A 22789-nucleotide genomic window follows, 5' to 3' on the forward strand; every position below is an offset into this window, starting at 1 on the left:
ACCTCGTATTTTCCAAGAAGCTCTGCAAATAATTCATCATTGCAAGCTCGAATATCTCTGTATTGACTCGCTGTGCATCAATCAAGACAACGACGATGATGGCACAAAGCGGGAATGGGAACAGGAGGCTGTCAAAATTGGAGATATCTATGCTGGCGGTGTTTTTAACATTGCTGCTGCAGGTAGCAAGAATTCTGACGATACACTTTTCCCAGAGGAGAAAGAGTTCTTTACACCGGTAATGCAAGACTGCTATAAACCATACGTGAAGAATCCTAGGCTTGTGGGAATTCTTTCAGACTCTGATGCAGAGTTACTTCGGCTTTACACCAAGACATCTGTCACTTTCGAAGATGATCGTCTCACTGCAATTGCAGGACTTTCCAAAGTTTTCCAATCGGCGTTCCCTGAATTTGTTGGACACGACTGTTATAATTCCGGATTCTGGTGTACCAACATCGTTTTCCAACTCAGCTGGCATACATATTTATCGAACGTGGCACTAAATCGCTATACGGCAGGTCTCTTTATTCCGTCGTGGTCACCAGTCAGCTGCAAAAGTGAAATCAATTATCCTGACCATCATGAGTCATCTCAGTTACCAATCGGATGGACCTTGAATACTTCAGGACTAGACAGTTTCGGACGTGCCAAATCGATCGAGCAATGCATATTGCATTTGCGTGGTGTGCCAATTGAGATGACTCTCAGTCCTACGCAGGATAACGAACAGTTTAGATATGACATTTGGCCATCGTCACATCCCGAGTCGAGATGTTTGGTTCTATGGGACAGTCAGGCGGAGATTGACCTAGCTGGCAAAGCGTCTTCAGGAAACGGGCTTAGAGCTTTGATTCTAACCGCCGTTATGTCCTCACCGAGCCCGTCCGTTGAAGGCATCCTTCTCAGACCATTCAGAGATGGCGATTTGACAACCCCAAACAAATGGGTCCGACTTGGCTACTTGAGGACGAAACGGTCATTTCGTGAAGACAGAATCAACGAGTTGTCCGAGGCTTTTCAACTCACCAGATATGGAATAACGTGGGTTGAAGAGAAACGTGGCTCTCTGAAGCGGGTATCCACAGGCACTGCACCCGAATTGGAAGATATTTACTTAGTTTAGCATCTAGAGTAATCTTGTGTGTCCAGTAATGAAATTGTTGTCGTGCTGGAAGTTGTTTTTTACCCTGTCTGCAGATTGTCTTAGCATCCCGATCAGCCTGGGCGGTGCAAACGTCTTTTTGATGCCATGTATTAAAGTAGTACCCGCCCTGGATCACAAGATGCGCGCCAAGGGTAAAATATCAGACTGTTAGCACTACTAGTAAAGGGCTGGAATCGAGCCTGTCAGTTGCGGATATGACCAGGGCCTCAGGTCGACTAAAAACAATGGTCAAATAATTAAATATGCCTCGCCTTCTCTCACGTTTCCTGGAGCGATTCTCACCCCTTCACACCTCTTCGCCTCCAGCTTGCAATCATGGCGCTATTTGACAGCGTTAAAAGCGGCTTTCGCAGCGTGACGTTCCAGATCGTGCTTCTGGGCATCGTCTCTTTCTCCCAGCCAGGCATCTGGATCGCACTCAATAACCTCGGAGCTGGCGGCCAGGCGAAGCCCTATGTCGTGAATCCGGCCAATGCCCTTACGTACGGCCTAATGAGCGTGCTGCCTCCCCTTTCCGGATCCCTCGTCAATTGCATTGGTGCCCAGTGGTCTTTGGTAATCGGCGTCATCTTGTAAGTCGTTGCTGTTTGTCTAATTCGCACACACCCCATACTCTCTCCCACTCATTTTCACGAAACCATGTTGACATGGATAATTCCTGCCGCAGCTACACCCCATACGCGTCCTCGCTCTACGTCAACTCACGTTACGGCAACCAGTGGTACATGCTCGTCGGAGCCACCCTCTGCGGCATCGGGGCGCCAGTGCTGTGGTGCGCCGAGGGCCTCGTCGTGGTCGGCTACCCGGCAGTCCACCAGCGCGGCCGCATGATCGGCACCTGGACGGCGTTCCGTGACTTCGGGCCCCTGATCGGCGGCGCCATCTCCCTCTCGCTCAACGTCAAGGACGCCAACGCGGGCGCCGTCAGCTACAACACATACCTCGCCCTTATCGGCTTGCAATGTGTCGGCCTGCCTGCCGCCCTACTCCTGTCTAGTGAGGCCAAGGTTAGGCGGCCGGATGGGAGTAGGCCCTCGCTCGGCAGGGATGCCTCTGCCGGTGTCAAGGATGAGCTGCTTCGCCTTGTGAAGGCCTTCAAGTTGAGGCATATCTTGCTCTTGGCGCCCATGTACATCGTGGGGCTTTGGGGCCAGACGTATCAGTACAACTACTTGGCTACCCACTTCTCTGTTCGCATTCGTGCCTTGGCTTCGCTGCTGTCGGCGGTGGCAGCCCTGTTTGCCGATGTGGCTCTCGCCTTCATCGCTGATCTCCAACTGTTCGGGAAGACGCAGCGACAGCGCGCGATAACCATGTGGACCGGCTTCTCAATAGCCTTGACCGGCCTTTACGTCTGGCAGATGGTCCTCGAGGCCTCTTTTGTCGGACAGGAGGACGTGGCTCTGGATTGGGCTGACGAGCCCAAGGCGCGCTTCGATGTTAACCTGGCGGTATACATACTGTGGAAATTCGTCTTCGGGGCCATGTATAACTTCCAGTTCTACATTGTGGGATGCTATGACTACACCCCCGGCAACATGCCGAGGGTCATGGGTATCATCCGTGGTCTTGAGGCTGTCGGGTCGACATTTGCCTATGTCGTAGGCGCTACCCACTGGCCTAACCTCAACCAAGGCATCCTCAGCTTCGCGCTGTGGGTAGCTTGCATTGTTCCAACAAGCCTCGCCTTGCGGTTGGCGCCGAAGAGACAGGGTTCTGACGAGTATGCAGATACTCAGCCCACCTCCGTCGAAGAGCAGGCGGAGACCCGCGAACAAGGCTCACTGTCTAAGAACGACGATCTTACAGTTACCTCGCTAAAGGCGTAGTATCACATGTGGAAGCTGGAAGTGGGGCGTCGGTTACCGTTACAACAACTTAGCCAAGATTTAGAGATAGAACATAGACGAGTCAAATAGCAATGGATGGGAGACGCTGGGTCCACTCACTGCACAGGTGTAATGCGCACTTGACGTAATTAGGGAGTGGACCGGGTTCGTGTGGCTCTAGGTGGAATATTGCCGTGGTGGGCTACTGTACGCAGCTGCTCGTTGACAGACGTGGACAGAAACCAACAGTGTGAAATGGCATCACTTAGACAGCATGTAAGACGAATATTCATAATAGAAAATAAGATATTACTTCATTGTCCAAGGAGGGCTCCTAAATTAACTGCCCTCCCAATACTCTCAATTGTCAATGTGAGAAAATTGCTCCGGGCAAAACAGCGGGACCCCAAAATAGGACGAGTATCCTTGGGGCCGATTCCGCCGCGGAAATATGTCATGCGCATTCTATCCCTCAGATGAGGCCGAAAGTGCGCTGCTTGATCTTCTTAACATCGACGTTCTCCCAGAGGGCGACGCTGAAAATAGTGATCGAGTAGATACATGTAGCAGCGATGAGCATATAACGTTGGGTCTGACCGTAGCTGAGGTTAATGGCGTCACGCTCCGGGGTGCCCCAGGCGTAGCTCTGCTGGACGAGGATATCGCCGTAGATGGAAGTAAGATTGCCGACGGCATGAGCTGGGAGGTTGGCAGCTAGGCGAGCAGGGAAGACACCAGTCCAGATGGCGCCAGCGATGGTTGAGCCGATGGCACTGCCAATAGCGATGATCATGGCCTCGGCGGCCAAGAGGGCGGGGAAGTCTTGCTGTTTGGATACAGCCATGAGTGTCGTCTGCTCCGAAATGACGAGAACACCGCCACCGAAGGCGATGAAGATCTGGCACATGACGATGTAGCCAATATTGACGTCCGGCTGGCGGAACTTGATCATCAGACCAACACCAAGCATTGTGAGTGGCACGCCCCAGAACAGCGAGTACATCTTCAGCTTGCCGTAGTGGCGAAGCGCCACTCCGTACACCAGGCAGATGAAGCAGCTGCCCATAGTATAAATGTTTGAAATATACGTGGCATGGGGAGTTGACTGGTTGAACATGACAACGAGAAGCGAGTAAAAGTACGAGTCCCAGACATACCAGCCAACGTACAGCGATGCGGCCATGGTGTAGGTGAAGATGACGGTGCGGTTCTTGAGCAAATGCCAGGGGATGAAGGTAACGGGGGCACCGTACTTCTCCCACAGGCCGAAGGCAACGATGAGAAGGCCTCCAAAGATGATGAAGCAGATGATGAGCGGCGACTTCCATTGCTCGGTCTGGTAAGAGTAAATGTTGAAGCTGAGTAGGAAGAGGGACAGGCCGACCGCCAGAATGAGAAGGCCGACGACATCGAATTCTCGGAGGTAGTAGAACAGGGTCTGACCAGCCGTCCCTCGGCTGGGGTTGGGCGGGATGAGGCCTTGCTTCCGCGCCTTGGCCTCGTTCAGGTAGAAGATGACCAGCAATGGGGAGCAGACAAATGGGGCGAGGATGGCGACGATGCCGAAAAACCACCTGAAGCCAATGCCGTTGACGTGAATGACGCTGTCAACCGCGTAGCCGTAGATCCAGGTGGTGATCAGCCACGGGGAAGCCGCATAGGCGATGAACAGACCTCGGTTCTTGAGCTTGGTCGAGTCCGCGATGAAAACGGTGATGGAGAAGTCGATCATGTTGTAACCCATGTAGTAGAAGGTCATGGCGGCGCAGTACGTCTGCACGTTCTTGCACGAGGCCATCATGATCAGACCTATGGTGTAGGAAGTGACACCGATAGACAATGCCTTTGGACGGCCCCAGATATTCATAATCTTGGCATATGGCAGTTTCCAAATGCCGGCAACGAGCGAAGAGATGACGCCAGTCAGGGCCGTGAGCGAGTGCTTCTGGAAGTCGCTGGTGACGTAGACTGTCAAGGTGGAGATGGAGCTCGAGCAAAAGGACATGAAGAAGGTGATAAACCACATCCTGCATCCGTCCGCGGTTAGTGACTCCCTACACATACATCGCTTTCCCTCTCCTCTCGCTGTACTTCTGCCTGTCGAAACTTACGAGACGAAGGCTATGATCTTGTCCCTCTTGGTCCAGACCTGAGTCGCAGCCTGGACTGCCTGCACGCCATGCTCAGCAGTCTTGTCGACCTGGTTCAATTCCTCATCCGAGTTGTCGGACAGTGTAGTCAGCCGTGGCGTGCCGAGCTTCTCGTCAGGGCGAGCGACATCGAGGCTCGTGTGGCCCTGGACCGAGGCAGGGACATCGGCAACATCCTTTGTATCGACCTCATTGTTGGCGCCGGTGGACACCAAGGCATTGGAGGTAAGACCGCGGAAGGAGAAACCCATGGCGAAGATATGTCCTGCAGCTTGGAACAACTTGGTGCAGTCTCGGCACTGCCAGGAAGCGGGACTGCGCTCTTATTATATAGCAGGTCGTCGACCCGCGGGACGAAATGGCCCCATGTCGTGTAACAGAAACCCAGCGCCACTGGCACCACCTACGCACGAGGCTCTAAAACGCATCGCAGTTGCGTGTTCTGGCTTGACTAGACCAGTCTGTCGGTCCGAGTGTGAGACGGGGACAACTCCTGCAGGATCTAGATCCCGACAAGCGCAGCGTTAAGCGACATTTGCCAGTCTGCAACGAGGAACAGGCCCGCTTCACACACGCTGAAGCTCGGCCCAGACCCGTTGAAAAATCTTATCTCGATAATCGCCCGGTCTGTGTGGCGCCTTAGCGTTCGGTAGCGTGGTGGTATTATGTGTGCCCAGGGGAAAATTTTGATCTTATCATTATCTGATGGATTTGCTGATGTTCCCGAGCGACGTCGGCAGTTTCTCGGCTACGCCGTCATCCACCCCAAGCGCGTGGGGGGCACCTCGGAGATGCAAACTAAAAGCAGCCTTCGTCCGCATCACATTGGTTCTTTCAATAGTATGGCGTGTATCCAACATGCGTACTTACTGTTTCTCAGCTATCCCAGTGCCAGAAAACATTTTCAAGTCCGTCCCTACTCTGGAAAGAAGCGCTCCGCAGATCCACACTTGTAACTCACTGATTTTGGCCTGTCTCGCTTATGTCCTGTGGCTCGTGATCGGCGTAACAAGGCTGCCAAGTTCCAATTATTCGTTGACTTTGCTTGACAAATTGCAAGACGACCTTCGACTAACGTGGCGCTACGTTGGGGCTTGATGCTGGCAACATGTGCCTCTAGCTCTTGATCCGGATGAAGCAGGCACATGCTGGACTTCCGTCTAGGGCAATCTCAAGGTCCCAGAACAGAGGCCGGCCGAGTAGGATATACAGAGGCAATTGGTGAAAATATGCGGGTGACGTATAGGGATGTCCCTCCCTGGCGAAAACAAACGGCGAATGCGATTCGGACCCCCGGCAGCCATGAGACATGGGCAGTCTGAGAAATATTCTCTCTCTCCAGATGTCACTAATCGACCTATAAGCGCGTAATCGGCGCCGATATGAAACTATTCAGTACCATCTGTGGTAAACGGGTGTCCGTGAGACTTAAAGCATCGTTGCTCTTGGTCACAGCTGTGCTTTTGCTCTATCAATGGGAGTTAGACCAGGAGGCGGCGGAACCTGTTCAGACGAAGAGGAATTTATCTACTAACATTGTTGTACAGCCCACCTCTGACCTTAGAATTTTTGTCTCCCACCAAAGACGGCGACCAAGGGGGGGGGGGGGCGGTGGTTAATCAAAGGAGGAAAAAAAGAAGAAAAGAAACACGATAGCACCCATGCCCGTTTGCACCCAGATGGAAACAAATCAGAAATACCAAGACGACTAAGTGTAATGACCAATTTAAATCACTAAGATAGCATCAGGAAAAAAAAACAAGCTTCACTTAAAAAACTTATGGCAGTCCGTGCCAACTGAAGGGGTGCCTCGAGCCTTGGCCGCACATTTTTTCGGGGAATTTACCGTGCTCACACAAATATAGAGACCAATTAGCCCGGAGACAAGATAATTTTTGTCCAGCCTGCTTTGTTTGCATGATTACGGCTTTCTGATGAGGGAGTGATAGCCAGAGTAGCTGGACAAGGCTCAAAATGCATCAGAAGATGAAACATGAGAACGGGAGCTTCAAGCATCCAGATCATGTTGCGTCTGAATCGCAAGTGGCGACTCATCGAGGACATGGCGAGCCAGGAACTTTGGCGAACCGCCCAAGTGCGAGTGGTCCATTGCGACGGCGCTAGCTGTATTGTTCTGGTACGTTCAGCTACTTTATTGGCCCTCATCAGATGCCTGATAGGTTGACCACTGGACCCACATGGTGCTTCAATTAGCAGTATTTACCATGGGGGTGTCGACTGCTATGACTGTTGTGCAATGTGCAAAGGGCAGAGGCCGAAAGAGCCCCCTCGAGGTTAAGGTGTTCCGCTTCAATTTTGAAACCGCCATGAGCGCAGTGTCAGCAAAACTAATAGTAAAGTAACGAGACACAGTCTCAGGTCTGTTGAACTGAAGCCCGGTCATCATCATCGTTGACTGGATTGCCGATACAACACTTGTTTCGATGTGACTATCGTGTCTTTGGGAGTATACGTGTATTTTGGCGGCAGAGATGCTGTATATGTGCTGATAAGGACACGTAAGGAGAACGAATTGACACTACAGCGTTGACACGAGTGGAAGACGTAGTAGTACCAGTTGAACCAAATTGACTCGGGTATTGGGAAGGGCGTCGCATCATCTTTGATTGTGCTGAAGGAGCATCCGTGGCCTCTCCCCGACATAGCCAAGGACTCAAAGAAAATAAGGCAAAAGCTGAGATCGCGAGCTCCAACATAGATATTTAGCAAGCTATTGCGCTGGTAGATTCCCGAACAACATATGCATTGACCAGGAACTGGACGTTCACAATTTTGCCGCGGCTGATTTTCGCTTAGCCTGAAATAAAGGTCCAAGAAATCGAAAATACTGGTGAGTAAGCACATGTCACGAGCTTCAGATTTGAGCCGTTTTTTCCAGTAGCCTGGACGAAAAAGACTGTGGAAACGAAGTTTGGGGCCAAATAATTACCTAAGGCTATTCGTTGCACTGCCCTACAGACAGAAAGACGGTGTGGACCGCCGGGATTCTTCCAAAATCGTCCGAGCCAACAAGGTACACGAACCAAGACGCCAAGAGGTGAATCCCGTGGGCTTCCGAACAAATACCAGCTAGAAGTTACATAACCGAGAATGCCAAGCACTTACACCCCGCAATCTACATCAAAATTCGTATATCTGTCTCGGTGCAGTCTATGACAGCTCTCGATCAGGTTCGTCGGAGCAACACCAATTCGCACCACGACGAATCTCCCATCGAAGATCGGCAAAGCTGTTTTAGAGGACCCGACACCGAACCGGGACCTGACATGCATGGAAGGCAATATGATACCTCGCCAGAATCTTAATAGCGCTGTCGACTCCAGAGAAGCAGAAGGGCATGACACCAAGATCTGTGGCAAGCTGTTTCAGGAATATAATGGGACATCGCTCCCGGGGCACAGGGCAATGTGTGAGTTATCCCAGAAAAAGAATTAGCTTTATTGCTGAGACTGAGTAATGTTATCTCTTACTAGCACTCACCTCGAACCTAAAAGTACCCGACACTGATGGTAGAGGAGGCCACATTCGTCACATGACTTCCTTCTGGGGCGCCTCATCTTCAACTCAGTCGGTAATATGGAACTGGATTAGTTGGCTCTTATCCGTCCTAGTCTGCTCCGTTGCTCTCTCGAGCACGAGGGACTTCTTCCAAGATGTACAAAAGAGCAGTATGCTTACCAGTGATCTATTTCATTAACCACGCGAAACATCCCACTGACAACTTGCTCTCACCATAACAGCCAGAGAGGTATCGAATCAGGAATCCACGAGCACGATTCACAGGCGTTCAACCTGCCCTGCCAACAATGGCGTTGACGAGAGTGTCTACAACACGCCTTTGCATGTTGGAGCCTTATTCATCATCCTTTTCGTCTCGACCATGGCATGCGCGTTCCCCATATTAGCCGTCAGCTTTCCAGGCCTGCGTATCCCTGCACCATTTTTCTTCGCGATTCGCCATTTCGGCACCGGGGTGCTCATTGCGACCGCCTTTGTGCATCTGCTGCCCACCGCCTTTACCCTCCTCGGGAACCCGTGCCTCCCTGATTTCTGGACAGACAAGTATACCGCAATGCCTGGTGCCATGGCCTTAGCGGCTATCTTCATGCTGATGCTCGTCGAGATGATATTCCACCCTTCTCGTCGTCAGCAGCCGGCAGCTAACCGTGGTGGTGTTCGTGGTGATCCTCTGCCCCCGACCGAGGCTACAATCCCTCCTAGGATCATGGGCCCTTTGGCTGGCAGGTCAACAAGCATCGGTCGAAGCTTGTCACAAATCGACCGCCAGGACGAAGAGCGGCAGATCACCGAGGAGCAAAAGCTGCGAGACGAAAAGCGACAAAGGGACATTATGCACTGCGTCATGCTGGAAGCTGGGATTCTGTTCCATAGCGTCTTCATTGGCATGGCCTTGAGTGTTTCCATCAACAATGAGTTTGTCGTACTGCTTATTGCTATCGCGTTCCACCGTACGTACATCGCTACTGATCATTAGTATTATAAATAACCCAAGGCAAGATTGCTCTTGCTAACAATGCACTGCACTAATGAACAGAAACGTTCGAAGGGTTGGCCCTTGGATCTCGAATTGCTGATATTGACTGGCCCGAAAAGGCATGGAAGCCATGGCTGATGGCATTGGCATATGGTTGCACGCACGTCTCCCAACGACGCTTTGCCTCGTTTCGGTCCCATGATAATATGCTAACAACTCGTTCGTTATAGGACACCATTCGGTCAAGCTATCGGTCTTGCAACCCACTCGTTTTACAACCAGGACTCTGAGGTCGGACTTCTGCTTGTCGGTTCTATGAATGCAATCTCAGCGGGGCTGCTCACGTTCCAATCTCTCGTCGAGCTGTTATCCGAGGACTTTCTCAGTGATAATAGTTGGGAGGTTCTTCGTGGTCGACGTCGTGTCTACGCTTGCCTGAATGTTTTCATGGGTGCGTTTCTCATGAGTCTCGTGGGCGCTTGGGCATAGACTTAAGAATTAAACGTATCACGTTAACAGTGACGTGACATGAAAAACATGACAACCATCACAATCCAGAAAACAAAGTGAAGTGACTGTACAAGCCAAATCAAGTCTCTTCATCGCCATGATCATTGACCGTCCGATTTCTCGTAATTCAGTTTCTTCGTAGCATGATGTTTTCGTTCCCAGAGCTTCAGAAACCTGCGTACCTAGGTCCGTACGGAGCGACACCACTGAACGGTCCATTCTAGGTATACTTTAGCAAGCATGCATAACGTCCATCATATAGTCGCCTCCACATGCTACGCTGCAAAGCGTCCAGGCTGCAAGCGTATGCTTCTCCCGTATTCGATGGCACTTTGTCTGAGCGCGAAACTTCATCCTTTTCTTATATGTTGTTGGAATTGGCATTTCATCGAAAGAGATCAGAGATGTCGATTGTTCATCATCGCAGGAAACCAAAACTGAAAGCCGACAATATCCCTTCCGCGGAATCTAAATGGCCGGGAAAGCCGGTCAAAGCCAACCCTCGGAACCGGAATACCCGGCGCTGACGCTGACCTTAGCCGCGTGTGCTCGGCATTTCTGCGCGGCGGTACCGATCTGGGATAGCCGGGGTACACACCAAATTAACGACTTGATTGGTATTGAAAAGGGACATCCGACGTGAATACTTCAGAGCTGAAACTCCATAATTTCGAAAACAACATCAACCGATCTTTCCCGAGCAAAACACGGGGATTCTTGGAACATGATGGCAGTATCCAACGGCCTCGCAGCAGCGGAACCTGTCAGCGGCAACACAACTCAGCAGAAGTCACCGATCAAGTTGGACATTATCGTAGTGGGCGCAGGTATCAGTGGTCTCGCGAGTGCGATATCATCAGCACAGTCCGGTCACAATGTAACGGTGTTTGAATCAGCAAAGGAGCTCCTCGAGGTTGGTACAATCAAAGCTCACGTCACTGCTCCCCATTCTCGAAGCATGGCCATCGTGAGCTCACGGAGGTAATCAGATCGGCGCCGGGTTGCAAGTAACTCCCAACTCTACTCGCATACTCCAGCGATGGGGCCTATCAGACCGGCTGTGGAGAGAAGCCGCGGAGCCCACCGCACTCACAGTGCATCGGTACACGGGCAAGGTCCTCGCGCACGAGGACAACTTCCACAAGAACATCCGGAAGAAGTACCAGGCGCCCTTCCTGGACATGCACCGCGTCGACCTGCAGCTCTCCCTGTACGACAAGGCCAAGGAGCTGGGGATCGGGTTCCACCTCGGCGAGAAGGTCGACTCGATCGACTTGGAGCAGGGCGAGGTCGCGACCGAGTCCGGCAAGAAGGCGAAGGCCGACATCATCGTCGCGGCGGACGGCCTGTGGTCAAAGTGCCAGACGTGCTTCCTGGGCAAGCAGGTGCCCCCGCTGCCGACGGGCGACCTGGCGTACCGCGTCGTGCTCGACCTGGCGCAGGTGGCCGACGACCCGGAGCTGAGCGCGTGGGTGAGCAACCCGACGGTGCACTTCTGGATCGGCCCCGGCACGCACGTGGTGGGCTACTCGATGCGGGCGGGCAAGATGTACAACCTCGTGTTGCTCTCGCCTGACGACCTGCCCGAGGGCGTGAGCCGCAAGCCGGGCAACCTGGAGGAGATGAAGGCGTATTTCGCCGAGTGGGACCCTGTCTTGAGACGATTCCTGGAGAAAGTCGACGGCGTGGAGAAGTGGAGGTTAATGCACAGTATGTCTCTGTTCCGTTGTCGTTCGAGATTTCTCAGCATGGCAAGTCACTGACATGTTGCGATCCAGGGGAAGAGTTGCCATCTTGGGTCAATGACAAGTCAAATCTGGTTTTTGTGTAAGTATTTGAGACGGAGTCGCTCGTAAGTGGGAGCTTAGACTGACGTACACTCTCAGTGGCGACTCGTGCCACCCAATGCTTCCGTATCTTGCTCAGGGCGCAAATTCTGCAGTGGAGGATGGAGCCGTCTTGGGCCAGCTTCTAGGGCATATCAACACCAAGGACCAAATCCCCCAAGCTCTCCGATTGTATGAGAAGCTGAGAAAGGCAAGAGGAGATTCCATTGTCAGGGAGACCTTCAAACAGGTGAGTCGCTGCTATGAAGGGACAAAAACAATCATCGATTTTCCGGAATGCCACTGACAGTTTTTCAAGCGACATGACTTCCACATGCTAGATGGCCCTGAGCAGGAGGCTCGTGATTCTTTGTTTCTGTCTACTCTGGGTAAAGAGCTGAAAGGACCGTTCCCAAGCAGGTGGACATGCCCAGAAGTCCAGCCATGGTTGTATGGTTACGACGCGTTCAAGGAAGTGGAGGATGCCGTCAAGCAGGAGCCATTCCTTTGAGATGGCCCTGAAATTTCCAGGCGCTCTTACTTTGGCGAATAGAGGGTGATAAACCTGCACACTTTATTAGGGTTTTCTGTGCGCCATGGACTTATAATTAGAATACATTGTGGCTGGAAACAATGTTGCTACAGTACACAGAGCAATTAACGACTGTATATATCAAAGGCCGGGAGATGTTATATCAGATATTTGCCTTGATTAGAGTATATTTCCAGGCCAGCCATAGGCCTATGAAGACGGCTCATAGGTCCGAACAATTCCTAAATGCCAGATCCAAGAGCCCTACCAAGGATAAGTCAATACCATCTGTTCTTTGCCCGCAACGCAATGATGTGATCAAATAGCATTGACGGTCGATGTCTAGAGATCTTCTACAACTACGCCAACTTGCTCCAAAGCGTCTTGTAGTTTGCTAATGTCATAGTCTGCCGGCTTTTCTGGCAATACCACAGTCGGGCAATCAGAGCCCGCCAGCCTGACTACTTCCTCGAGCCCAGGACCATTGGTGAATGTGATTGCCCTGACAAACCGGCTCCCAAAATCAAGCACGAAGGCCTTCCCAGCCGGTACCAAGAGCGTCTGTCCTTCCCTGACCTCGTTCCACTTGTCGGAATTCTCTTCCTTGAGCTTCACCTTTAGAATTCCCTCCTGCACGGTAAAACAGTGGTGCACGTTCTTAAACGTCAGCCACTGCCGTGCAAACGCAGATGAGCCATACTGGTTCGAAGACTCGATGCTAGAGATGGCAAATTTGCCGCTGCACTGCGAAGCATAGATGAAGGGCCGAGACAGGACACCGCCTAGAATCTGCCTCGGCCCAGTGTTTGCGCGCAGGAAGTATGGCTTCAGTGGGTCTGGGAGCACGTTCTCGTCGTCCTGCCACTCGCCGACCGCGGGCGGGTCGTAGTCCCGCACGAAGTTGACGTCGAAGCGGTCCCTGGCGGCCATGACCTTGGGGATGAGCAGGCTCTTGAGGTCGCGGTCGTCCGACTCGGGCACGACGACGCCCTCGTACGTCTCGCCCACGTACCTGAAGAAGTCGACCCAGTCGCCCGGGGCGACGAGGCCCAGGGTCTCGGTGTGCGGGCCGATGAGCTCCGGGTTGTGTATGACCTTCGGGGGGATGTAGGCGAAGTCTCCCGGTCCCATGACCCTGCACTTGTCCCCGTTCCACAGCTTGAGGAAACCTTTCGTCACCAGGAAGACGTCGTGGGCCTCGGCGTGCCAGTGGAACCCTGGGGCGTCTGACAGCACGGCACCGCTTGTGAAGACGGCGATTCCTCCGCTGGTCTGTTTCGAGGAAGCGAGGATCCTGAAGACACCCTTACTCCCGGGGATGCTGATGCGCTCGCCCTCGAGCTGGTCGATGATGTATGCGGCATTCGAGTCGGGCGGCGTTGCCTGGATTGGGATGCTCATTTTGTCTGGGGTCAATTAGGTACTGGCCGCCCTGGATATGCAAGATTGCTAAGAAGAAATTGGATGCTACGTCGTTCCTGGTGAGGCATCTTGAGTGATAGTATAGCATCCCGCCTGAGACTGCCCAACCTTTATGATTCTCTGGCCCGGATGGGGCCGAGCACGCGGCCCCTCCTGGGGCGGTGGTCAGGGTAGTCCGGCAAATCCGAAAGCTACTTCAAGGGTCCGCTTGGTGCATCTGGGATCATTGACAGTGGACGGCCCCACATTCTGAACGCAGGCGAGAACACGCGTTCGGGTTTAGGATGACAAAGCGTCCTCCCCGTAGTAGACACCATGGCTTCGACCCCGGAATTATCTGATCTGTCCGTCATGGCTGTCTCTGTTGTGTTAATGCTTGTGTGTTGTGTGCTCAACGGCTGGAACTCCGCATTCCAGACGAAAGACATTTCCCAGTGACAAGTGGTAGAGAGAAGTTTAGTATTTTGTCCTATATGTGAATTTCTGCACGCATTTCTCATATACATTGAAACAAGTATACGTCAAATAAGGCATGCTTTGCAGTAGATAGATTGTATATATACCATTCTTTATTCATCCATATGTACGACAAACCTAGGGGTAAAAGAGGGTGGCTCCCACACAGCTCCAGCTTACCTGGCGTATAATGCTCCAACAATGTCCAATTTTACAATTACAACGCACGAAGAAACCAAGCGACTTGCTTCCACGCATAACAATATTGAGTCTAGGGTGGCATTGGCCGCTAAAAGGAGCACACCCCCTGGACACCTTCTCCACAAGGTACTTCGTACTGGGGCCCATGGTGCTGGGGTGCAGCCCCCCGGTTTCTGCGGGGAAGCGGCATTGGTGGGCTCCGACCACGTTCCATCCCCTTTTGAGCCTCAGGCCGGGAACAACAACTAGGGCCGTCATAAGACGTCCGCCGCTCAATGTCTCACAGCAGCGCCCTATTGGACCACTTTTTGCTTTTCCCTCTCCCACCCGGAGACCCCCTATGGCCACGGCGTTGAGTGAGGCACAGATATGGAGTCCACCGGCTCGACGGGTCACGCTCAGAACTCGGGCCACAAGGTCCGCCGCCCCAGGGCGGCCAGGGCGTGCAATCTCTGCAGGCTGAAGAAGAACAAGTGCGACGAGCTGTACCCTTGCACGTACTGCAGAAGTAAGCCTTACAGCCTTGCATGTGACTGCGGGAACACGGGCGGCTGACATATGGTCCCAGATCGCAATGTGGAATGTGTCTACCAAGGCCAGGACTCATCCAGGAGGCGATACACTCCCGAGTACGTCCTCTCTGCTCACTCACGAGCCGTGCTGGACGCCCATCAATACTGACAGTTCCCCCATCTCAGATATGTCAGGGGCCTAGAGCAGCAGGTGGAGCAGCTCTCAGCCCAGCTAGAGGCGCAGGCAGCGGCCAGCTCGTCCTCTGTCAAGTCGGGCTTCTCCGCCCATAACCAGTATACTAACCACGGCGCCCCGCCATCCGGCTCGCCCGGAACGAGCACGGGGCTGTCTGCCACGCCGCCTACCACGACCACCACGACCACCGCGACGCGGGCCCGCCAGAGGGGCGGCCAGGAGGTGACGGCCATCAACAGCCACACCAGGAACGTCGAGTTCTACGGCAGCTCGTCGTCGGTCGCCCTGCTCTCCCAGGTCCAGCGTGGCGGCGAGCGGTCGCCGGCGTCGTCCGAGGCCGGCGGCGGCGCGGCGGAGCACTCCGAGTCGGACGCCATGGCCGCCGCCCTGCTGTCCAACCTGCACAACCCGGCCTTCTCGCCGCCGCAGCTGGACGCGCCGGACAAGGGCGGTGGTGTCGGTGGCGGCGGCGGCGTCGGTGGCAGCGGGGGCGGGGGCACGACGGTCCTGACCGTGGCGGGGGCGCAGCTCACGGCCATGGAGCCGGCCTACTACCGGCAGTGCAGCGTCTTCCTGCACAACTTCTTCTCCACCATGCACTACATCCACCCCATGATCGACAAGACCTCCTTCCTCGAGAGGTGCGAGGTGCTCTGGTCCGGCGACAAGGAGGCCATGATGCAGCACGCGAGCTTCGTGCCGCTGTACTTCAGCATCCTCTCCATCGGGGCACTGGTCGGCTACCGCGACATCGAGCCCGTCGGCGGCGTCAGCAACCAGAAGTGGAGCAGGCGCTTCTTCAACGAGGCGAGGGCGCGGTTCAAGGAGCTCGAGCTCGCCACCGATTTGGAGATGGTGCAGACGTTCTTCTTTATGGCGAAGGTCTGCCAGAACGAACTCAATGCCCACTGGTCCTACTTCTACATCGGCATGGCTGTGCGCACCGCGTTGGCAGTGGGCATAAATCGCGAGCCAGGCCCAAGCTGCAAGAGAAGCCCAGCTCAGCTCAGGGCAGAGGCCAGGACCTGGTGGGGCATTTATTCCCTGGAGGAAGAGCTGTCATTCGCCATGGGGCGCCCAAGCGGGCTCGGCTCCGAAGAGTACCACAACCGCGGCTTCCCCCTGACCGAGTTCACCCCGGGCCTCGACCCGGGCTCTCCGCTCCTGGACCCGCCGCACTGCGCCATCATCGAGCACATGGTACACTTCTCCAGATTGATCCGGCAGGTGTGTATAGACATCTACCTCCCGCAGAACTCGGCCGCCAGGACGGTCGAGCTGGCGCAGCACCTCGACCAGCGCTTCGACAGCTGGCTGTCCCACCTGCCGGAGCCGATCCGCCCGAGGCTGGGGTCGGACCAGTCGTCCAAGATCGGCAGCCACAAGGAGGCCATGTGGATGAAGAGGCAGAAACTTGTGTTGAACATGCGTAAGTGGGACTTCTTGGGCCGTTATGCGAGCCCTTCGCAGAAGAAGACTGACCAGATGCCCCCCCTCACACGCTCAGGGTACCTTAATCTCCGGATACTACTATTCGGGTCTATACTTCTGACCTCCACGCCTGCCGAAAGGTCCTCGGTGCCAGGTTCATACGAGTGTGTCCAGAAATGCCTGGACTCGGCGAAAAGGACCATCGAGACCATTCACGAGACCTACCACCACCAGGAGTTCTTCCGCACATGGTCAGTCGTCCCACCAAACACTGCTATGAGAATGAAGTGCTCTCGGAACTGACATCCCGCGGCGCAAATAGGTTCTACAACACGACATACACCATCTTCGCGACGTCCATCATCCTCGTTTACATCAACCAGGAGGCGTCCGAGGCCGAGATCCAGCCGCTCCTGAGGCTGGTGCACATGGCCATCGAGGTCCTCGAGACCATGGCGGACGAGTGCGTCGTGGCGGGCAAGTCGGCCAAGCTGCTGCAGAAGGCCATGGAGAAGTCGGCCGCCGCCCGCCACGAGAGGAGCTCCGAGCGCCTCGCCGCCACGCTCATGGCCATGAACGGGGGCGGCGAAGCCCCGGTGCTGGAGCCCACCCAAAGCGGCGGCGGCGGCGGCGGCAACGGCCCTGCTGCTGCCGCCGCCCCTGACGATGGGTTCGCGGCTGACCCCATGATCGCCATGCAGTGGCGCCATTGCTGGGCCCCTGTCAACCTGCTCGACAGCGAGGTCATGGATTTTGACTTTGGCATCCCGTTCATGGACTTTGACGAGAGGGGCATGCCTGGAGTTGAGCACTCCGGGTGAGATTTGAACAGTCGGGTGACGAGAAGGGAATTCCTGCCAACGACGACCCCAACCCTCCTCTCACCACCTTCCTCTTCCCCTGCATGGCCCAGCAGGCAGCAATGGTGCATATGGCCGAGTGTGGGTAGTCAAGCGAAGGAGGATCGTGGTCGTCAATTATAAAGATGACAGGTTCTTCTCCTCAAACTCGGCTCGCTGCCGCACCGAAAACTTTACCTCTGCCATGAGCTCCCTTTTCCGCCATGGGTTCCCTGGACTGCTATTGTGCCATGTGTGGCGGGCCTTTCTGCGGCATCAAGGTCTCTGAATAGCCCCGAACAGCCGCCTTCCTGAGGAAAAGGACGAAAGAGGGGGAAAACCAGCGGATAGGGAAAGAAGGTGCACGTGAAGGACATCACGGGCCCGAGGACGAGGACGACGAGCGCGACTCTCACGAACGCCATGATGAGGAGCACACCTACGACCAGGACGTCATCAGCGTGGAAGAGGTAGAATGGGCCGAGACACTCCATGTTCTCGCATGCAACCACGACTCAGAGGAACCAACCGTGTTAGTCCTCCGCGGTGGGCCCGGAATCCCGGCGCCGTGGAAGCGAAGTTATTGGCGTTGTCCCCACTGACCGTTTTCTCTGCCCGCAGAGCTTTTGTGAGCGGGCCGGGCACTTACGATGACTGCTGGGGCGTCTCGGTCGAGAGTGGCGACGACCCGAACGCCGAGGGTGTCGACCTCGACACGCCATCTTGCTACCACAATCTTGACAGCAACTGCGAAGCCATTTTCCCGTTCCACTGGTGCTGCTACGAGATCCTGACCAAGTGCCTCACCGGGTCCTTTGACGATGACAGCCTAGACAAGGACCTACTGTACAGTGTCATGCAGGGGCTGTCGCTCGATGCCGGCACCTCCTTGCGGGTTGTTGACTATGGTGATGCGGCTCACATGCAGGGTCAGAACTGGGAGACACTGGCTGGTTACGAGTTCGTCGTGAGCCACCCCCTGAATGTACCCCGCGCGAGCGAGCTTGTCTTGTCTATGTTCGACACAGATGCTTTCAAGCCAAGGTCCTCGTGCACTGACCTCGGGAGACGCGTCCGCTATGACCCTTTTGCCAGGACGCCGTACGATGTCATCCACAGGATCTCCAACTTCATTTCGGACGACGAGCTGGTCAACCTGGCAAGGGCATCATGGCCGGTCCACGCGCTTCTGCGAAACAACCATCAGTTCTGGTGTCACCGGCTCAAGACATCCTTCTTCCCTTGGTTCTTTGAGCTTCGGGAACTGCTTGAGCAAGACCAGGCGCTGTTGGAGACCAACAATGCCCATCGCGTCTTTCAGTGGGCGGAAAGTATGACGCGTCCTAAGAAATGGCTCGCAGGACCTCTGATGGGGTTGCCAACCGCCGCCGCATCTGGTCGGTGTGCGAGCAGCTTGGCCGGAGATACTGGCCGGAGAAGGAAGAAAAGGACGACACTTCGATGAGCGATGAAGAGAAGCTGACTCGGAGGTACTCCGAGTCTATACCCTCGGTGACCGTCTCGTCACCAGAGGCGACCAGGCTCAATCCTACCCGCAAGGTGTACTGGGCCAAGTCGTGGTCTGAGGTCCAGTCCGAGTCCAAAATGTTGGAAACCTTCTGGAACCGTGAGGGCTCATTGGTTGGCATCGCGTTAGCGCCTGATGGTTAGGAGAGACGGCTTCTCAGGATGGCTGGCTCGGATGATGGGATGGTGAGAGAATCCATGAGTTTGGGTGCTGGGAGTGGGTCACGGACTTGACCATTCATATTCCTGTCCCCATTCACATCAATAACGACCAGTTGATGACGTCTCCGAAGGGCCTTACGGTAAGTACCGGTCTCTCCAACTAGAGGGCCTGTTGCTGACAACGCGAGGTAGATCGTCCTTGACTCCGGAAGGACGTCAGGCATGGGTGATACATCGCAATGCCACATGCAACGCTTCCTCTCAGCTGCCCCAGAGTGGTATATCACAGGCATCAACGGCACCATGGGCTTTGTCATGGGCAACCTGCAGCTGACGCAGCTGGGCCTCGTGCAGGCGCAGCCCCCCGATTTCGCCGACTACTCGGAGCCACCACACCAGGTTGCGCTTCCCGTCCCAAGTGACCTCGGACGGCTCTTGTTGGACGAAGACTACTCGCACATACTAGACCGAAGCATTCGGGCCCATCAGCCGGGGCCCAACCCCACGCTCCGGCTCATGGGCACTAGAGTCGAGCGTATGTCTAGGGGTTACTTGCATGAACACCTGATACCGCAAGGAGCACTGATCTGGGCGAAGGATCTTGGCGAGCACCAAGCCCTGAGACGGCTCACCGGTCGTATGGTGTCTGGCGGCAAAGCAGATGCGCGATGCCTTTGCGGCATCAGTGCCGAGTACGATTCGGCGACAGGCCTGACGCGGCGGGTGGTCGGTGTTGAAAAAACAGGGGCTGGGCCAGGTGTGAAGCTCCCAGACCTGCTCGAGCCGTTTGACATTGACGGACCAGGAGGCGAGGTGGTGACACAGTTGGAATCCCCTCTGCAAGCCTATCCAAGGGCCCTCAGGGTATGTTCAATATCCTGTCTTTTTAAATGCGATGTCCTTCGCGGGCGGAACACCACTGGTGGCTGACGTGCATCTCAAAAGTTCCACACCAACCAGGGTCGGAGTTGCTCCTGGGGCGAGACAGACGCGCAGAGATGGGACAGCCTCAAGCCGCCTACTGGGGAGGTATTTGTTGGTATCCTCGTGACGTTTGGGGGTCTTGACCGCCGCCGCGACGATATTGACAAGGCTATTGGGCCTTACGAAATGAGCGCTGTGGCGGGCCTGTCGAGGGTTCTTGAGCCACGCGAGGGGCCGAAGCCGGTGTAGAAAGGGCTCGTCTTCCGGCCAAAGGATGTGTCGACATGAGGACATAAATGCTCCTTCAAGCCTGAGATGAGTCACGGTCCAGGTGCAAATGTGTGTGGATCTGGCATTGGGCAGTGTTGTAATGTGTATTATCATCCATCTCAGGAGAGTTCAGCTACTTGCATGATGAGGACGGCGGGCCAATTTGAGAGAGAGAACGTAACGAATCATCGAAAACGATGATTCAACTCAGACTTCCAAGCCCGTGTTGGTGCAAATGAAACAGTGCATGGGTGTAGGGGAATGCAAAGTATCGTGAGTCGTTGATCGGCCCTCGACAAAGTCAAGAACCGAGCTGTTGCACTTGCAAATTGGAGCAGGCCCCTGTCCACTGGGAGGAAGCTCCAAAAGCCGCGGCTGCAGGTCCCGGGTGGATGGGGCATGGGTCCTGAGGCGACTGGTCGCTCGGGCTGATCCTTGTCCCCTGCGTTGGCGTGGGCTGATCGAACTGAGGAACCAAGCAGGCCAGAGTGCCGATAGCGGGTAGCGGGGCATTGGAGCTGGGCATGGTTGGTGCTGGGAAATTTTCCTGGAGGGACGGGACGAGTCATCGATGCGCCGACGAAGGCGGGAGTGACTGTGCTGCTTCGACGGCAGCAACTTGTCTTGGACCTACTTCTCCCTCCACCGGCCAGCACGACCCAATTCTTGTCTGTTGTGTTCTGCTCTCGTTCTCGAAAAGGCTCAGACTCGATTGAGCCACTCCTCCCCTCCTTCGACGGACGACTGCTTCTTCTCACGATGTCGACCTTTGGCGAGCACTTCAGGGTCACCACGTACGTCCCCTGCCGTGGCTACAGCTGGTACAAATGCACATACAGTCGTGACTGACAGCATCCCCCCCCCCTCCTCCAGCTATGGCGAGTCCCATTGCCGGTCCGTCGGCTGCATCGTCGACGGCTGCCCGCCGGGCATGGCCCTGACCGAGGCCGACATCCAGCCGCAGATGACACGCCGCCGCCCGGGCCAGTCGGCCATCACCACGCCGCGCAACGAGAAGGACCGCGTCGAGATCCAGTCGGGCACCGAGTTCGGCATCACCCTCGGCACCCCGATCGGCCTGCGCGTCATGAACGAGGACCAGCGGCCCAAGGACTACGGCAACGCCACCATCGACATGTACCCGCGGCCCTCGCACGCCGACTGGACATACCTCGAGAAGTACGGCGTCAAGGCCTCCTCCGGCGGCGGCAGGAGCAGCGCACGCGAGACAATCGGCCGCGTGGCGGCTGGTGCCATCGCCGAGAAGTACCTGCGCCTGGCCTATGGCGTCGAGATCGTCGCCTTCGTCACCAGCGTCGGTGGCGTCCACCTCTACCCGCCGACCGCCGAGCACCCCAGCCCCAGCACGAACCCGGAGTACCTGCGCCTGCTGCAGGGCATCGACCGCGCCACCGTCGACAAGTTCCTGCCCGTGCGCTGCCCGGACGAGGACGTCTCGCGACGCATGGAGGACCACATCGCCGAGTTCCGCGACCGCGCCGACAGCATCGGCGGCACCGTCACCTGCGTCATCCGCAACGCGCCCTCGGGGCTGGGCGAGCCGTGCTTCGACAAGATGGAGGCCCTGCTGGCCCACGCCATGCTCTCCATCCCCGCCACCAAGGGCTTCGAGATCGGCTCCGGCTTCGGCGGCTGCGAGGTGCCCGGCTCCATCCACAACGACCCATTCATCCCCGCCGAGACCGCCCAGCGCCTCGAGACCGGCGCAGACAGGGCGGGGCTGCCACGCCCCAAGCTCACCACCAAGACAAACTACAGCGGCGGCATCCAGGGCGGCATCACGAACGGCGCCCCCATCTACTTCCGCGTCGGCTTCAAGCCCCCGGCCACCATCGGCCAGGAGCAGACCACCGCCACCTACGACGGCACGGGTGAGGGCGTTCTCGCCGCAAAGGGCCGCCACGACCCCTGCGTCGTGCCGCGCGCCGTGCCCATCGTCGAGGCCATGGCCGCCCTGGTCGTCATGGACACGGTGCTGTCACAGCAGTCGAGGAGCCTGGCGCGTAGCCTGCTGCCGCCACTAAACGCGAAGGACGCTGGGGAGAACGGCAAGGCGGCATAGATCAGTTGGCGGAGGTGGAAGGAAAGACAGGAATCATATGTGGGTGGACATATACTATCTATTGAAAATGCATGGCGAATCAAAAAGGGCCACCGCCAGTGGGCTGCGGGGGATCTGTTATACAAAGTCCTACAAATTTCTTGCAAGACCGGTGTACTCGGCGTTTGTGGAATAAAAGAAGAATCAGAGAGACGAAATCATTACTTTTGGCTCATTGTGGCTAGTCTCTCGATAA

General features: G+C 55.4%; 7 protein-coding genes across 7 annotated transcripts; 5 read left to right on the plus strand and 2 right to left on the minus strand.

Moving 5' to 3' along the window:
• Nucleotides 1–1483: 1483 nt before the first annotated feature.
• Nucleotides 1484–2997, plus strand: INS49_010774 (uncharacterized protein; the record flags this gene model as incomplete). The annotated part of the gene is made up of 2 exons (XM_043171497.1): nucleotides 1484–1740; nucleotides 1836–2997. 2 exons carry the CDS (start codon nucleotides 1484–1486, stop codon nucleotides 2995–2997), a joined length of 1419 nt encoding a protein of 472 aa, XP_043023242.1.
• A 472-nt stretch (nucleotides 2998–3469) lies between these two features.
• On the minus strand, nucleotides 3470–5398 carry INS49_010775 (uncharacterized protein; the record flags this gene model as incomplete). Its single annotated transcript, XM_043171498.1, has 2 exons — nucleotides 3470–5024; nucleotides 5109–5398. The coding sequence occupies 2 exons, from the start codon at nucleotides 5396–5398 to the stop codon at nucleotides 3470–3472; spliced, it is 1845 nt and encodes a 614-aa protein (XP_043023243.1).
• Nucleotides 5399–9048: 3650 nt separating this feature from the next.
• INS49_010776 (uncharacterized protein) lies at nucleotides 9049–12510 on the plus strand (the record flags this gene model as incomplete). Its single annotated transcript, XM_043171499.1, has 8 exons — nucleotides 9049–9637; nucleotides 9724–9736; nucleotides 9894–10114; nucleotides 10908–11140; nucleotides 11211–11883; nucleotides 11952–12000; nucleotides 12060–12249; nucleotides 12319–12510. 8 exons carry the CDS (start codon nucleotides 9049–9051, stop codon nucleotides 12508–12510), a joined length of 2160 nt encoding a protein of 719 aa, XP_043023244.1.
• A 363-nt stretch (nucleotides 12511–12873) lies between these two features.
• On the minus strand, nucleotides 12874–13932 carry INS49_010777 (uncharacterized protein; the record flags this gene model as incomplete). Its single annotated transcript, XM_043171500.1, has 1 exon — nucleotides 12874–13932. The coding sequence occupies one exon, from the start codon at nucleotides 13930–13932 to the stop codon at nucleotides 12874–12876; it is 1059 nt and encodes a 352-aa protein (XP_043023245.1).
• Nucleotides 13933–14979: 1047 nt separating this feature from the next.
• Nucleotides 14980–19259, plus strand: INS49_010778 (uncharacterized protein; the record flags this gene model as incomplete). Its single annotated transcript, XM_043171501.1, has 7 exons — nucleotides 14980–15118; nucleotides 15179–15239; nucleotides 15309–17000; nucleotides 17072–17566; nucleotides 17911–18120; nucleotides 18210–18908; nucleotides 18950–19259. The coding sequence occupies 7 exons, from the start codon at nucleotides 14980–14982 to the stop codon at nucleotides 19257–19259; spliced, it is 3606 nt and encodes a 1201-aa protein (XP_043023246.1).
• A 134-nt stretch (nucleotides 19260–19393) lies between these two features.
• INS49_010779 (uncharacterized protein) lies at nucleotides 19394–20450 on the plus strand (the record flags this gene model as incomplete). The annotated part of the gene is made up of 3 exons (XM_043171502.1): nucleotides 19394–19417; nucleotides 19470–20141; nucleotides 20223–20450. 3 exons carry the CDS (start codon nucleotides 19394–19396, stop codon nucleotides 20448–20450), a joined length of 924 nt encoding a protein of 307 aa, XP_043023247.1.
• Nucleotides 20451–21230: 780 nt separating this feature from the next.
• Nucleotides 21231–22554, plus strand: INS49_010780 (uncharacterized protein; the record flags this gene model as incomplete). Its single annotated transcript, XM_043171503.1, has 2 exons — nucleotides 21231–21265; nucleotides 21345–22554. The coding sequence occupies 2 exons, from the start codon at nucleotides 21231–21233 to the stop codon at nucleotides 22552–22554; spliced, it is 1245 nt and encodes a 414-aa protein (XP_043023248.1).
• Between the last annotated feature and the right edge of the window lie 235 nt (nucleotides 22555–22789).

Source organism: Diaporthe citri, assembly GCF_014595645.1.
Source record: "Diaporthe citri strain NFHF-8-4 chromosome Unknown scaffold_5, whole genome shotgun sequence".
Classification (NCBI taxonomy): Eukaryota; Fungi; Ascomycota; class Sordariomycetes; order Diaporthales; family Diaporthaceae; genus Diaporthe; species Diaporthe citri.